This window comes from Neomonachus schauinslandi, chromosome 10 (assembly GCF_002201575.2).
Source record: "Neomonachus schauinslandi chromosome 10, ASM220157v2, whole genome shotgun sequence".
Classification (NCBI taxonomy): domain Eukaryota; kingdom Metazoa; phylum Chordata; class Mammalia; order Carnivora; family Phocidae; genus Neomonachus; species Neomonachus schauinslandi.
The window spans coordinates 30,963,319-30,979,860 of NC_058412.1; the positions used below are offsets into that span (position 1 = coordinate 30,963,319).

Genomic DNA, 16,542 nt, shown 5'->3' on the forward strand with positions numbered 1-16,542 from the left:
ATTCTTTTGTTTTAATACATTTGAAACTTAAGGATGGAACAAGGCAAAACTTATTAAAAGGGGACTCTCAGGAAGTAAATGAGTCTTTTTGGCTATGTTATCCTGTCTTGAATCATTTAGAAGAAAACTGGCCATGGATAATCTCCCCTTTATAAAAATAAGCTCATTCGACTTGGAAGGAAAATTAACTCCTTCGGGCCATTCTCAGTAAAACCTAGGTTGGAAGAGGTAGCAGTAACTGCATTTTTCTGCATAAAGAATAATAATAACAAAAACCCTCACTGTTTGAAATGTTTCTGTTGAAAATGTTTATTAACTACATTATGATACCATATTTAGGAATATTGTATTTGTAATGTCAGGGTTATCATCCTAAACGCTGATTTTCATTGTTGGTATTTACTGGAAGTTGCCTTTTTTAAAAAAAAGAATTTATTTACTTATTGAGTGAGAGCAAGTGAGTGAGAAAGAGCCCATGAGCAGGGGGAGGGGCAGAGGGAGAGACTCTTAAGCCGACTCCCCGCTAAGTGTGGAGCCCGACACGGGGCTCGATATCACCACGCTGAGATTGCGACCTGAGCCGAAATCAAGAGTTGGACCTGAGCCACCCAGGCGCCCCTGGGAAGTTGCCTTTTCAAACAAATCCCTCATACAAATCATCTTTTGTTGCGATTTGTTTCTTTCCTAAAAAGTTGAAATACAGGTGGAGAAATCCAGTAAATGGATTCTAAGCCATCCTCCTCCTCCTAGCTCTCACTGGGGCACTGTGTCCTGGCTTATTTACTCAGTTAGCTGGGTTGGAACTGACTCAGGAGTAGACTCGGGGATGGCCCCCATTCGGCAAAGACGGGGCAGAGGCTCAAACGTCTGTGGGAACAAGTTCACATTTGGGCTGCTCTCCTGTATCTTTATGAAATATCGATGTCACCTGATGGCTCATGTATCAGGCGAGTGATTTCCAACACAACTCTTTCTCTGCTCTTTGACAAAGCAAATTATTAAGACATTTAAGATTTTAAAGCACCTTAAGGATTAGTGATTGGCTATAAATCTTATTTAAGACTAATCTCTTTGATATATGGTTTTGGGGGGGTGGATAACAGAAATGGCAAGAAAAAAGTCTCTCCTGGTAATGACTCATCGTGGTTAATGGTTTACACAGTCATTACACAGCTTTACATGTGTGAGACTTAAAAAGACATGGAAGCCGGTCACTCTGGAACAGTCTGAAACTACTGCTGTGACACTACATTGGATTAGCTGTTTCTATAGTTTCCACCTGAGGCACCGTACTGTGTGTACTCAAGTATTGACTAACACAGTTTCATGATCAAGATCTAACTTCTGAAGACAGTAGCTCACCCTGTGTTTATTAACTGGCTAAATATTTTAAGCCAACTTTCCCCCTGCATTTGGGAGAAAACAAGCCCTAGGAATTCCGCTTAATTCTAGCACGACTGAGGCGGAAAGAGCCAGCATCTGCCTAGGCTTGTTTAAGCACAATGGCAGTGTGAGCATAATTCTGCTGCCCCCAGGGATCCTCATTTCTGTGGCAACGAGGTGACACCCACAAGGGACCCTCCGAGTGTGACGCCTGAGCTCCCCAGCTCAGCCCGGCCACTGAGAAACACAACAGAGCGCACGCAGTTCGCAAAAAGCCAGCCTGGGCTGCACCTGAAAACCACACCCTTGGTCCCAATTTGCTTACATTTGCTACATTTTAATTTTACAAAGTACTTTCACAAGGTCTTATTTTAGGAAAACCTCTGAGGGACATACTCAAACCACCGCCTAGAAAGGAAAAAGAACATTTACCATATGCCTACAGATCCACAGGTTGTGTGCTTTGGTATATTAGTTAAACCGCTCGAATAACAGAATGGGAGGATAAAAGACCAAAGTTCAATACTTGTCAGGGAGTCTGAATTATAATATTCAGATACGGAACTCAAGGAGGAAGAAGACAAAGCTAATGCTCTGCCAACCTATGACCGCCTCTGCAAGAAAGAATGTTTACCTACTCTCATTTCCTGAGAACTCCCCAAAGACACAGACTACAAAACCCTAACACAGACTTATTTTGTAGCAAGTACTTTACCAATATTGTTTCCCAGCTAGATTCCAGCAAAACAAATACTTGAGAAACATTTACAGAATTCTCCATAAAATTAACACTAAATGCTGACCATCTTGCTGGGGCTTAGAAATCTGGTTTCACCTTAAAATGCTCTACAGCATGCTGATCTTCAATTTCGAAGAAGTAATCCTGTTTCATTTACTTCATAATTTTAATGAGGGGGCTTAAGTTCAGTTTTGGGGGGGAGGATTTTCTTATTCAGTGTCCTCAGTCAAGGCTTTCCGATCTTTTCCACATTCTGGCACATCTGTGGAATGAGCTGTGCATTTGTATGTGGCTGCAAGTGACCAGCCCAAGAATAACCTCCCCGAGGGGAGCGATTTCTCAGCACTCTGGACGGAAAGTTCTCTTGTTTCTCTTCTCCCCACTGTATCTCTGCTGCAAACCTGTGTGGAAAGCTGTGGGTCCAGTTGGGCAGGTGGCTCCAGCTAGGGTGGCCAGCATCAGTTCCACTATAGCACCGAGAGTCAAAACTGGTTCAAAAAAATGTTTTAGAGGGTGAGTGTGGTCTTCTCCTTCATTTCTCCTGAGCAGTTATGTAATGTGAGCCTTGTTTCGGTAGCAAGTCAGAACTTGAATACTGTGGGTGCGTGCTATGCATATACGTGTTTTTTATTTAAAGTGATGACATGAATCTTTTAAAATACTATTTTTAGATAGTATTATGTTAAATATTTTAAAAATACTATTTAGAGTCTAAGCTCTTCGAGTGCGCCAAAGCTAAACACGCTTGATAATGACCATTTTGGACAGTCCAGGAGGTTTCCTGAAAATGTAACTGAAATAATACTGTGAAAAGTGAACTCCCTTCACTGAGGTGGTTCTGCTGATTAGTTTGAATTCCATCTATAGCATGAAATCTGCAGTGACTCTACCTGAGTGCCAGACAAACATAAGAATATTTTTTCTACTCAGCTCTTTGGGATGTTTCCTGGCCACATGGATAAATGTCCAGAGAATATGTATATGTATTGATAGTTTTTCAAAATGCTAGCTCCCCATTCACCTAAGTGGCGGGTGAAAACAAGCAGCCTCCTGGAAGATATTTTTATGGCTGTGAATCTGACACTAGCAGGGCAACCTTTTCTACCTCGACTGTGCCAAGTCTGCTCCGGGAAGACCATCAAAATTCCCCGCTGGGTAATGTGAAATGTGGCCATTAGAGCTGGGTGTGTTCCTAAGAGAGAGCAGAGACTCCTAAATGGAAAACCAAAAACAAAACAAAGACACCTAGACTGTTCTGCTTTTGAGAATAAGAATGGTAAGGATAAAACCAGCTTGCATTTTAATAACAAACAAGAGCTCTTCGAGTTTGTTTTTTAGGCTGAACTTTAATGAGTAAAAATAAAAATCCCTTACAGATTAAGTTTACTTTATAGCCAATAGCCTAAAAATGAAATTTTAATTTTTCTCGCTCACGATTTTTTTTTTGTCCTTCTCTGTTCTAACTTCTTTCAGATGAGCCTTTATGATAGAAAAAAACATTCAGTATTTCTCCTCATGCTCCTATCTCACCCTAGTAAAAAAGCAGGAGAGAAAAAAAATACATAGATTAAAACAGAATCGTATTAAACATTCACTTTTGTATGATGAGGTGAATTTCATTCATTCCGGGATAGTCACAGAGAAAAAGACAGGCAAGCTGGTTTTTAGACTGCCTCGCACGGATGCTCCAAATTGTGCAGGGAGTGTCCCTGTTCTGTCGAAATACAGAAGGTCTGGGAACCTTCCCTAAGTGTGTGTGGGGCCTCAGCTGACTGCACAGTGCCTGCCCTGGGCTCCTTCACCAGGGCAGCCCAAGCACAGAGCCTGGTTGGAGGTAGAGGTGCTGCTCTTACTTCCCAGGTGAGCAAGAAGCAGGGGAGTAGCAAGCACTCTCCTAAGACTGGTCTTTACTGTGTGGTGACAAGTTTCACAATCATGCTGATGATCCGGGATCCTCGAGGACATGTACACAGATCTATGCTTGGGTTTTTTATCTTATCCTGGAGAAGCTGGTCAAGTTCGCAGCGGAGTTCCTTTACTAGTTCAGCCACCTAAAATGAAAGTTGCAATGTGAGCAGTGATTGGGTTAACAGGGGAGGAAAGGTTATTAAAAGAAATGTCCCACTGATGATTATCATTATTCTAGATTTCTGGTAGTAATTTTAACTCCATGCGGGGGGGGGGGGGGGGGAGGAGAAACTAAACACATATTTATTCTAAAAGGACTTCTAAAATTTCTTGATGCAGCTATAAGAACATTTATGCAATGTCAGCTCTGCAATATAATAAATGGGGTCTATTATATATATATATATTTAAAGATTTTATTTATTTATTTGACAGAGAGAGACATAGCGAGAGAGGGAACACAAACAGGGGGAGTGGGGGAGGGGAGAAGCAGGCTTCCCGAGGAGCAGGGAGCCCGATGCGGGGCTCCATCCCAGGACCCTGGGATCATGACCTGAGCCGAAGGCAGACGCTTAACGACTGAGCCACCCAGGCGCCCCAATGGGGTCTATTATAAAAACGCTCCTCTATCGCATCTCATTTAAAGAAAAGATTAAATCTGGGAGAATGGCTTCTACGTAGTGTTCTGCATATTAAAGCCTGGTCAACGTTTACAATTTGCTCCAGGAAGAAAAGCAGGAAAATGGAGAATTAAAAATGCTGGATATTAAACCAAAAAAATCTGTAGCTTTGGGATACATTTGATGCTTTCATGGGAAGAAATAGCTCCACATTTTTTTATGGCATTTTCTTATGCTGATGTGTGGTGGGCACTGGAGATGTCCTCCCAACGTGGTTTGCCGCTCCCCCATCATTTGGCAACCATGTGGTTTGCACCCTGACCCAACTCAAACAGGCTCATGCCATGAGCTTTGCCAGAGTGAATGGCTCAGATCATCTGGGCCTTAAGAGTTTATGACATTCCTTTGTCCATAGAAATCGATTTAGGAGAGGAAGTTTCTTGTCTCCCCTCCTGGACAGTACGCTGCCACACAGATGTGAGGCCTGGGGCTATGGCAGCCATGCTGCTACCATGAGGTCAGCCAGGCTTTTGTTGTCCTTAAGCTGCTGAATTAAACCAACCCTGCCTGGCCTTCCTGACCTGTTCTGTGCAATACGTCAGCCACCTGTCACACGTGGCTAATCTAATGGCCAGTTGAAACAGATGTGCTGTGAGTGTAAAATACACCCCAGATTTTAGATTTAATATAAAAAAAAATACATCTCAATAAATTCTTATACTGATTACGTGTTGAAATTAAAACTTTTTAGCTATATTAGGTTAAATAAAATTAATTTCACCTATTTTTTACATGTGGCTACTAGAAAAATTGAACTTACATATATGTCTCACACATTTTTATTGGACTATGCTGCTTTAGACTTTATAGTTAAATGTGCCGATAAATTCTCTTTAATGTTTGAGTTGGTGTTTCTGCTTCTTGCTACCTTTCTGCCAGATGCAAATGTTAAAATGAATTTTTCTTTCCTAAACATATACTCCCCCTTAAATGTTTCTGCAGAGATTCCAATAGTGAATATGTGAGACCTGAGAATAAAAGAATTCAGACCCACTTCCTTTTTTTTTTTTTTTCTTAATGGTAGTGGTAGAATCAGGGTGATTTTTGTTTATTTTTGCTCATCTATATTTTCTGATTTTTCTTTGGTGAACATGTGTTATTTGTACAACAATTAGGAAGGTCCAACATCTCACTCATGGCTTCTGCCCCAAACCCTTCACACCAGCCCATCCTGGGCTCCCCTCCCTGTGCACTGCCCAGTCTCTCACTGAGCCTCCAGCCCTGGCCTCGCTCCTAGCCTGGGTCGTGCTCCGTGTCCCCCCCACCCCCCCATAGTTCACTCTTCCTCAGCTCTGTTGTCTGTGGCGCCTGAAGGAATGCCCTCTACTTCACAGCATCAAAGCCCCTCAGGGCCTGCACCTCATAGACAGGCCCGCTAGCCCTTACCTGATGGGAAGCAGCCGCAAAACGGATCCAACCATCATCCAAGGACACTACAAACTCCCCTCTCTGAAGCTGCACACTCACTTGGCCTCCCCCGAACAAGACCAGTGGGTACACGGACACCATACTGCAGTCTCGGATGAACACCCGACTAGTTTTGATCTTTTCGTGGTACACCAGGTAGGGGCTGTCAAAGTGTCTGACCTGGAACAGAAAACCTCAGATGACGACACTGGCAGCCGGAGGGGAGCTCCCCCCATTCCACGGATTGAAGTACCACCTGTCTATGAACGACTCCCCAAATTCTCTCCAGCCGGTACCTGTCCCCCGAGTCCAGGCTTCCACGTGCAATCGCCTTCTTGATGTCTCACTTTGGATCTCTAATAAGCATCTCGGACTTTCGTTCAAAATGAATTCTTGATTTCCCCCTTTACGGTATTCCCCTCCCGCTCAGTACATGATGTTCCCATTCACCTCGCTGCTCACGTCCCCAATTTAGAAGCCATCCTCAACTGCTCTTTCCCCTCACTCCATCGAAATTATCAGTAGGGCCTGTCGGTTCTCTTTTCTAAATACATAACGAACTGACATATTCTCCCCGCCGTGACAGCTACTACCTCAGCTCAGAGCATCACCGACTCGCACGGACCACGGTCACGGCTTCCTAAGCGCTCACCTGCCTTCTGTTTTACCCCTTCATGGTCTCTTCCCCCGCAGCAGCCACCGTGATCTTTTAAAAACCCATGCGCAAAAGCCTGCAGCGACTTGGAGGATAAAATCTGAGACCCTTACCATGGCCTCTGAGGCCCCCCACAACCTGGCCCAGCACAGCGGTTCCTCCGGCACCTCACAGCGCACCCCGCCTGTCCCAGCCGCTGGCCTGCGCCCCTGGAGCGCGCCAGTGTGCTCCCATCTCGTTTCCTCTGCCGGAATGTTCTCTCCTTAGATATCTCCATGGCTCGCCCTTCACTGCATTTAGGATCTGCTCAGTCGTTTTCTCCTCAGACGGTTCTTCCCTGACCACTCTCAGCAAAATGGCCCCTCTCCTGTCACTCTCAACCTCTTACTAGGTTTTCTTTTTCTTGATAGCATTTATCACTAACCTGAGGTGATCTGTTTACTTATTTCTTGCCTGTCTTCCTCAGCAGAACAGAAGCTCCCTGAGGACAGAGACCTTGTCTGTCCAGCTCATCCACTGCCCTCCATGGCCCACAACCGTGCCTGGCACAGAGGAGTTGCTAGTAGATACTGAATGGATGCATGAATAATTTGGATTCATTGCATGACTGTCATGGTAAAGTCAGAAGAGAAGGAGTAGAGCTAGCTCAGCCCTCTAGCTCCTAAGTACACTTGCAGCTGAGAGACCAGATGACCTCCGGGCCTCAGATTCTTCTGGGCTTAAGAAGACCCTTTCATGCTCTGCTGACACATTACTCAGTAGTTGCAGGGGGTTAACCAGCCCTAACACTTCAAATTCTCTTCCTCCGTCCTCCTGTCCTCTTTTGCTCCACCTCCTCTCTAAGTTTTATTGAGCATCTGCTTTCTGCTAGGCGCCACGCTAGACACTGAGAATACAAAAATGTATACCATACAATTCCTGTCTTTAGGAATTTCACAATTCCACAAAGGAGATGTACCACAAACTATAAAACAATGTGATAAGCGCAACAGTGGATAAAATGCATGCCACACGATGGTGGAACCAGAAATAAAGAGCAACTTTGAGGGAGAGCTTGTTCATGGAAGCTCGAAGGCTAGGAGCCTGCTGAGAATGAGAACGTCATTCCAGGTTCTGAGGAAGTGTGTCCAATGTCATGGCACACAGAAGGACCGGGGGTCGGGGGGGAACGGTGCGGGACATGGTATAGGAGGGGCCAGGCACACAGGATCCCAGGAGCGTTTGCAGGAGACTCCATGTAGGAAGAGTTCTAAGCCAGGGAATGATGTGACCGAATGTGTGTTTTGCTAAGTTACTTCTGGCAGCAGGACTGTAAAAGGCTGGAGAGGAAGGACCGGAAGTCAGATCGTGACAGCACTTTCGGGGTTTGAACTGAGGAAGGGACGGTGGGGAGAAGGGGAGGAGGCCCATCTGAGAGTGTCGTTAGGGGCAACTGCTGGGACCTGGGGTCCAAATGGACTGGAGTAAGGAGAAGAGCGGCAGGGTCTCTGTGAGTGCAGGGTTCTGGTTGGGAGGGGGCTGTTCACCAAGACACGGAAGACGGGAAGAGAAGAGGGAAGTGGGAGATAGAGTCTGAGGTGAGTGGCAGGCATCTGGCTGATGATCTCCAGCAGGAGAGCTCCGAAGAAGCCCAGGCCCAGAGAGAGATCTGGGGCTCTGTGGCCGCTTGTAGGTGGCCGTTAGAACCACAGTGCCATGCTCTGGTGCTTCGGGAAGATTAAGTGCCCTGTAGGGAGAAAATGAGGACTAAGGACAGAACCACTATTTCAGAGCAAAGGAACCAGTCAAAGAGGTGTCGGGGGATGATCAGAGAGAATGAGAAGAAAGTGGCATTTCAGGAGCAAAACCACATCAAAGATAGTTTCAGGAGGACGGGAGGTTAGTGCTGTCAAGTACTACACAAGAGTCAAGTCTGAGGAGGACCAGGGCGTGTTCTCTGGGTTTGACAAGGAGGCGACGCATAACCTGTGGGGAGGTGAGTGGAGTGGCAGGAGCAGAGCCCGGCAGCTGCAGGAGGAAGGAGCACCGAGGCAGTGCCATCGGTAAGTTCGGGTCATTTAAGGCACACATTTAGGGATGCAGTTACAGCCTGACTTCTTTAATCACCACTGCAGAGAAACAATTTTATATCTGAAAGCAGGTTTGAGCATTTTTTTGGTATCCAGTAGAATTTTCTTAAAATGGAAATAGTCTTTCCCCAAACAGTCCAATTTCTAGTCTGTTCATGCTTATTCAACCTTCCCCAAGTCAGTGGTGCTGCTGGGGACAGAGAACGATAGAAGGAGGTTTGAAGGGACTGTGCTGCCCCCTGCAGGACCTGCCATATGTAAATATAGGTGTACCCCACCATTCCAACCTGATAGTTCACTGAGGAAGGGTGAATGTGCACATATCCATCATTCTTGGTGACAAACTTCAACTCATCTGATTTGGGTTGCATTCTGACAGCTCCGGTACTGGTCTTCTGAAATTTCCCTTCTGGGCTTTTCACCTAAACAACAGGTATTTTTTTTTTGGGGGGGGGGAATATATATATATTTATATATATATATATTTATATATATGAATATATTATATATTTTTTCATGATAGGAAGCATCCCTTGGCACAAAACCAGTCTTGTCTGAATGCTTTTGCTGTTTCTTCCCTGTTTCCTTTTGAAAGCAGTATAAGCATACTTTCCCCCCTTTTCTTTTTTTGAACCACCAAGAAGTGTGGATGAGGTGTAGCAGCTCTGGGAGACTATACCACACACCAGCCACATGGGGGTGGACGGATGTTGCTACTGGAGGTCTGCACCGAATCTCAGCTGCAGAGATCCAGCTGGGAACAGTGGAACAGGAATCTGCTTCAATCCTAATACAACTTTTCCCAATGTATTTCTTTCCAAAAGAGGGAAAGAATTATATGAATAAACACATTGTTTCATTTGAAAAGAAAAAGTTTATGTGCACATATACATACATATGAATTATCCACATATATGTTTTGCAAAAATAATACACTGTTACTATAGAAAGTAACATATTAGGAAAAAAGAAGAAAATAAAGATACCCTGTAATCTCAAGTTTAAGAGATAACTAGCACTATATTTGATGAATATTTTAGGTTTCGGTGCTAGATTTGTTTATATACACAAGGAAAACTATAAACATATAATATAAATAAAAATGTACACGTATTGAAACTAATGTAGGATCATTTTCTACAATCTACTTTTTAAACTTAATACATTGAGAACATCTTTCCATGTTATTAAATATTTTCTTAAAACGTAATTCTAAATGGCTATACCTAGTTATGAGGATCTATAATAATTTAAGTAATAAATTCCCTATTATTGGTACCTTAGATTGTTTGCAATTATAAACAGAGCTAGAATGAACATTCTCCTAGCTGTATTTTTATGCATACATGCAATTATTTCCTAATCAATAAGTCCTCAGAAATGAAATCTAGAAAGGGTGTATCAATTTATACTCCCACTAAGAGTGAGGGGGTTCATTGTGGGGGCTTCTGACAGCACCAGTATTACAATTTTTAAAAACTTGTGTCACATTGTTGTAATCACCCAAAGCCCATAGTTTACCTTAGGGTTCACTCTTGGTGGTGTGTATTCTATGGGTTTGTGCAAATGTATAATGACATGCACGTATTACGATGGTATCATGCAGAGTCTTTTCATTGCTCTAAAAATTGTCTATGCTCTGCCTATTTGTTCCTCCCAATCCTTGGGGGTTTTTTGTTTTTTTTTTCCTGTCTCCATACTTTTGCTTCAAATGATTTTTTAAAATAAATTTCAAATGGTTTGAAAAGCATGCAAGTACTGAGCAGAAAATGTGCCAGAAATTCATCCGCAGATGTCAACCGAGCATTTAACAAAATGTTAAATGAGAAACAATTTAGCACTCTGACAAATTCATAGTCTTTCTAAGTTTGACAAGGACTGGATAATTAAAACTTAGGTAAAAGTCCAACAGCACATATAGGAGGGTTTTCCAGAAGGCTGGCCACAGCTGGTCCCATGGCAGAGCCCTGGCTTGTTTGATTTTGTTCTTACCTAACTGTAGTCCAGAGCAGAGGCCATAACGGAAACTGTAGTAGAATCAAGCGTCTATCTAATATAGAAGGCTGGTTATGCACACGTTAGCTGGCAGGGGGACATCTATGTCCATTTAAATTTCTAGAATGTCATGTCAGAAGGATTAAAAAGGCACCTCATTTTATACAATAAATGTGTTCTTGAACAATGTTATCTGAAGAGATTTGGGGAAATGAAGGACTGGAAATGTATACAAAGTTTAAAAGGCTCTGTGTGTCTTTGTATGTATCTCTTTAAGATGATTAATGTGTATGTCTTAACTTATGTCCCTTGGCTACAGATCAAACAAGAAGTGGGAGGAACTAGGAAAAACGTTTTGTTACCTGCACTACATTTGGATAAAGAGCAGCACACAGCATTGCTGATATCAGCTTGGGGTTCTCAGCATTTGAGTTTGCCTATGAGAGAAAGACAGCATTGATCTTATAAGTAATGTGGCTACTTCTGTTTGTACCCTGGAATTTACCATTATGTTTCATTGGATTTCTATCTTAAAACAAAACAAAACTAAATTAAAATACCTAATTTCTATCTTTTTGCTAGAAAAATTCTTTCTTTCTAAGTAAAAAATAAGTCTACCAGACCATATTCACATAGGACCCACTCCAAGAAGCCCACAGTAACTCTGGGTCTCTGCAAAGCAGTTACAAAGCCAGTGTTCCTAAGGATCAGTGGACAGAGATTCTTGCTCATGAGATGCTCATGATCTGCAGAAAGTACTAAGTGCACTGAGAACAGAGAAACATCAGGTTCATCTTGAAGAAGCGTTCTTCCTTGGTCATATAAAAAAAACTATTCTTGGTTGGAAAAAGGCTGGTGTGATTTAAGAAGACATTATTGAAACATCTATTTCACCTCTCATAAGCTTATCAAGAACCGGTTTGGGGACGCCTGGGTGGAGCAGCTGGTTAAGCACCCGACTCTTGGTTTCAGCTCAGGTCGTGATCTCAGGGTGGTGAGATCAAGCCCTGAGTTGCTCTCTCCCTCTCCCTCTGCCCCTCCCGCTTGTGCTCTCTCTCTCTCAAATAAATAAATGAATCTTAAAAAAGAAAAGAACTGGTGTGAAATTAAAAAAAAAAACAATAGTAGCAACAATTAACAGAAAAACCCTTCTGTTTTTAGGAGTGTTTCCTGACACTTCTTTGTGGAAAGAAAATCAAGAATTTCACTAAGCCCACTGCTCAGCGGGCTTAAGTAAAAAATTAAGTGAGTTAATATACTATCCATGTGCTAATTAAAGAGAAATAAAAGAACTAACTACACATTCTTTACCTCTTCTCCTGTGGCGTCCAAGATACCATCTCCTCCTTGGGCCCTTTTCTCAATTTCCCTTGCTCTGAGTCCCTCCTTTACAAAGCCTATATCTGATAACAGTTCAGTGAATTGTCGTTTGAGGCTGGCCATTTCCTGAAAGAAATGGAAAAAATTCTTTAAGGCTAGGCAGCAGCAAGTCAAAGGTAAGTGCAGAGTCTTTACTTCAGTGGATAGTAGTGAGGCTCCTATGGGTCATCAGACAGGTATGAAGATTGTCTTGTCTGGTCATTTCCAGAAGGGCACTTTTTACTTTGACAAACCAGCAGACAGAGTGAAAGAGTTACACAGAAATTCAACCAATTTCAGAAAACCTAAGGATCATTTATTTAACTCTAAATCACAGTTTTTAAAAACACATTCATCGGAATTGGGGTAGGTCTGACTTTACCGACAATTCTTAGGACAGCAAAAAATACAGTTTACTTTGGACCCCCATTCAAGGTGCTGTGACATTGTCTAGTTTTCCCTACTTACATTTCTGCTCTGGTCCCCTTAGTTCCTCACTGGAGCCCAGAGTGGTTAGTGTTCTCTCTCAATGGATGCAGAACACCCAGCTCAGAACTTACTTTCTATTACCTTGTGATCTCTTTGGCTCACATCTTTTCCTAGGAATAAGGACATTATTAAGTGGTTTAGATTTAGACACACCTTTGTGTAGCTGAGCACAAGTGTGAGAAAGAAAAGAACAGACCTCCTTCTCTTCCGGCCACTGTTCAAATAGAGGCTGTGTATCAGATGATAGGGAAGGAGTTAAGGACAGTCAAAGAACTGAGAGCCAAGCAATACTACCCTGTCTCTTGATGACAGCTTAAGTATTTTCTTGAAATGTCTCACGTACACATGGATAACCTGGCAAAATATAGCTAGGACTTCTCTATCATGACAAGGTTTTAACTGATATCTTAATAAATCTTAATATCTTTAGTGAGAAGAGGAAACTCTGATGGACCTTCCAGATCATGGCAAAATGTACATACATCCTGAACATTCATAAGAAATGTAATCTGAAAGAAATATCACTTTACACTTAAATATTAATGACTTGAGGACATATCTACAACTGCACCTTCCATATAACATACCCTTCAGACCAGTGGTTCTCAACCCTGGCTGCATACTAGAATCCCTTGGTGCACCCAACAACAATAAACAGATGCTCAGGCCCCATCCACAGAGATCCAGATGTAACTGGCCTGGGGTGGAACCTGGGCATTTTTATTCATTTATTTTGTTAAGCCTCCTCAGGTGAATCTAATGTGCAGCCAAGACTGAAAATTACTGCTTTTGGTGTCCTTAGAACAAAGCTTGAGCCCGTGTCCTCTCACGATGCCTCACTGTAGTACACCTCACGGCAGAGGAGAATGAAGGCCAATAGTGGGATGCTTCTGAAGTCTCTTACTTCGTTTTATTTTTTATTTATTTATTTTTAAAAGATTTTGTTTATTTATTTGACAGAGAGAGAGATAGTGAGAGCAGGAACACAAGCAGGGGGAGTGGGAGAGGGAGAAGCAGGCTTCCCGCGGAGCAGGGAGCCCGATGCGGGACTCGATCCCAGGACCCCGGGATCATGACCTGAGCCGAAGGCAGACGCTTAACCGACTGAGCCACCCAGGCGCCCCTCATTTTAAATAACCAATTCATTCACTTCTGCGTTTCTTCAGTGAATCTTTACTGAGCGTCAGCTGTGTGCTAAGCACCGTTCCTGGCACTGGGGATACACTGTCGAACAACACAGTAAGGTCTCGGCTCTGAGGGAGCTTGTGGGATAGAGAGATAAATAAATGTCAGGTAGGGGTAAGCACTAAGGACATTAATTTTGTGTTCTATTCTAGGACATCTTTTAATAGGAAAGCAAAGTCCTTCCCTTTCCTCAGCCTGAAAATCTCTGAGTAAAACAGATGCTTTACAAAGCTGTGTACCGCCATTACTCTGGCTTCTCCTACCGCTGTGGAAAGGTGCCAACAACACTGTCCCAACGGAGGACAGAGCCCTCTCCACTATGGCCCAGAAGAAGAGAAAGCTTCTCTTTCTTGTACACTCATTATTGACATCTCAGCCTCTGATGGACATAAGGAAAAGGAACAAAACCTGGTTCAGGACTCATTCTTTCCTTTTGCGGAGAAGGTAAGGAGCTTGGCGACGGTCACAGACTGCTCTGAGAATATGATGAAAGCTACGGTCCCTCTCTCCACAATAAAGTACATATGTATAAGCATCTGATTTTGCATATAATTTCAGGGGTTTATAGATCCAGGTTAAGAACGCCTGGTAGAATTCCTGAAAAAACTGACTTCCGGTAAGCAGTAATCTTTACAGTGTCGTATTCTCCTATCCTCCACATAAGTAAACACAGATTCATTGAAAAGAGGAAAAGTGGGTCAGTTGAAAGGTTCAGTGCAGAAGGCCTCATGTCAGAGGATGTAAAACAGGAGTGTGTTTTACACGGCGGATACACGGCGGATAAAGCCAAGCATATTTCAGAAATGATACTTTTAATGTGAGGCAGGACAAGGGAGACAAAGTTGCAACACCCTCTGGTGTGTGGCTACAATAGAAAAATGAATGAAAACAAACTGCCACAGAAACAACTCACCTGAAGAACTCTTCCAGACAAGAAGTTCTGTCTGCAGTAATTGTAACTTGCACGCATTCCTTCTTTCGTACTTAGCTGCCATCCCTAAATTTTGGAAAAAATAAAAGTGAACTTACTCTTTAGTGCCAATTCTGTTAATATACCTCAGCTATTGGGGCGCCTGGTTGGCTCAGTCATTAAGCGTCTGCCTTCAGCTCAGGTCATGATCCCAGGGTCCTGGGATTGAGCCCCCGCATCAGGCTTCCTGCTCTGTGGGAGGCCTGCTTCTCCCTCTCCCCCTCCCCCTGCTTGTGTTCCCTCTCTCGCTGTGTCTCTCTCTGTCAAATGAATAAATAAAAATCTTTAAAAATATATATATACATACCTCAGCTATTAAGTTATATACTTACCTTATATGCTCGTAGAAGAGCCAGATAGTCGCTGTTTGCAAATGCAAATTCTAGCTTTTTCTGGTTAGCTTCCTCTTTTTTATCCCAGGGAGATACCTAAATGAGGAAAACCAGGTTTGAAGGGCACATTTTACCTGAGGTTTCTTTCTTTTTTTTCCTTCAAGATTTTATTTTTAAATAATCTCTATACCCAATGCGGGGTTCGAACTTACAACCCTGAGATCAAGAGTTGCATGCTCCACGGACTGAGCCAGCCAGGGGCCCCATGATTTTTGACAAGAATGCCAAGACCATTCAATGGTGAAAGAACAGTCTTTTCAACAAATAGTACTGGGACAACTGAATAGTCATATGCAAAAGAATGAAGTTGGACTCTTACCTCATGGCATTTACAAAAATTAACTCAAAATAGACCAGAGACCTTAATGTAAGAGCAAAAACTATAAAACTCTTATCGGGCGCCTGGGTGGCTCAGGTGGTTGAGTGTCCGACTCTTGATTTCGGCTCAGGTCATGATCTTAGGGTTGTGAGATCGAGCCCCACGTCGGGCTCCACGCTGAGCGTGGAGTCTGCTTAAGATACTCCCTCTCCCTCTGCCCCTTACCCCACCCCCACTAAAAAATAAATAAAAATAAAACTATAAAACTTAGAAAAAACAGAGAGATAAATGGAATAAAGCTTCATTAACTTTGGATCTGGCAATGGATTTTTTTTGAGTGTAGTTGACACACAATGTTACATTAGTTTCAGGTATACAACATAGCGATTTGACAAGTCAGTAATTGATACATTATGCTATGCTCACAAGGGTAGCTACCATCTGTCATCATACAACACTATTACAATATTGCTGACTATATTCTTTATGCTGTGCCTTTTATTCCCGTGAGTTATTCATTCTATAACTGGAAGCCTGTATCTTCCACTCCCCTTCAGCCATTTTGGCAATGGGGTCTTTTTTTTTTGTTTTTAAGATTCTTAACTATGACAATGGAAGCTCAAGGAACAAAAAAGTGGATAAACTGGACTTAATCAAAATTAATACCTTTAGTGCTTCAAAGGACATATCAAGAAAGTGAAAAAGGTAACCCAGAGAATGGGAGAAAATATTTGCAGATCATATTTCTCATAAGGGACCTGTATCCAGAATATATAAACAACTCTTACAAATCAATATTAAAAGATGAATAACCCAATTAAGAAATGGGCAAAGGATCTGAATAGACATTTCTTGAAAGAAGATATACAAATGGGAAATAAGCAAATGAAAAGATGTTTACTATCATTAGCCATCAGGGAAACACAAGTCGAAACTACAAATTCACACCCCCTAGGATGATTATAATAAAAAAGTCAGATAATAACAAGTGT

General features: G+C 42.6%; 1 protein-coding gene across 8 annotated transcripts in view; it reads right to left on the reverse strand.

Annotated features, from left to right (window-relative positions):
- Window positions 1–3,490: 3,490 nt before the first annotated feature.
- DHX57 (DExH-box helicase 57) overlaps window positions 3,491–16,542 on the reverse strand; it is a 54,440-nt gene continuing 41,388 nt past the window's right edge. For 5 of the 8 annotated variants that reach the window (XM_021697475.1, XM_021697479.1, XM_021697481.1 and 2 more), the window contains 7 exons: window positions 15,172–15,267; window positions 14,783–14,866; window positions 12,148–12,282; window positions 11,199–11,273; window positions 9,129–9,263; window positions 6,097–6,297; window positions 3,491–4,173 (listed from right to left, as the gene is read on the reverse strand). In XM_021697475.1, coding sequence (XP_021553150.1) covers window positions 4,030–4,173; window positions 6,097–6,297; window positions 9,129–9,263; window positions 11,199–11,273; window positions 12,148–12,282; window positions 14,783–14,866; window positions 15,172–15,267 — 870 coding nt within the window. In that variant the 3' untranslated portion in view covers window positions 3,491–4,029. The remainder of the gene's footprint in view (window positions 4,174–6,096; window positions 6,298–9,128; window positions 9,264–11,198; window positions 11,274–12,147; window positions 12,283–14,782; window positions 14,867–15,171; window positions 15,268–16,542) is intronic. The other 3 variants (XM_021697473.1, XM_021697474.1, XM_021697477.1) reach the window with 3 other exon arrangements.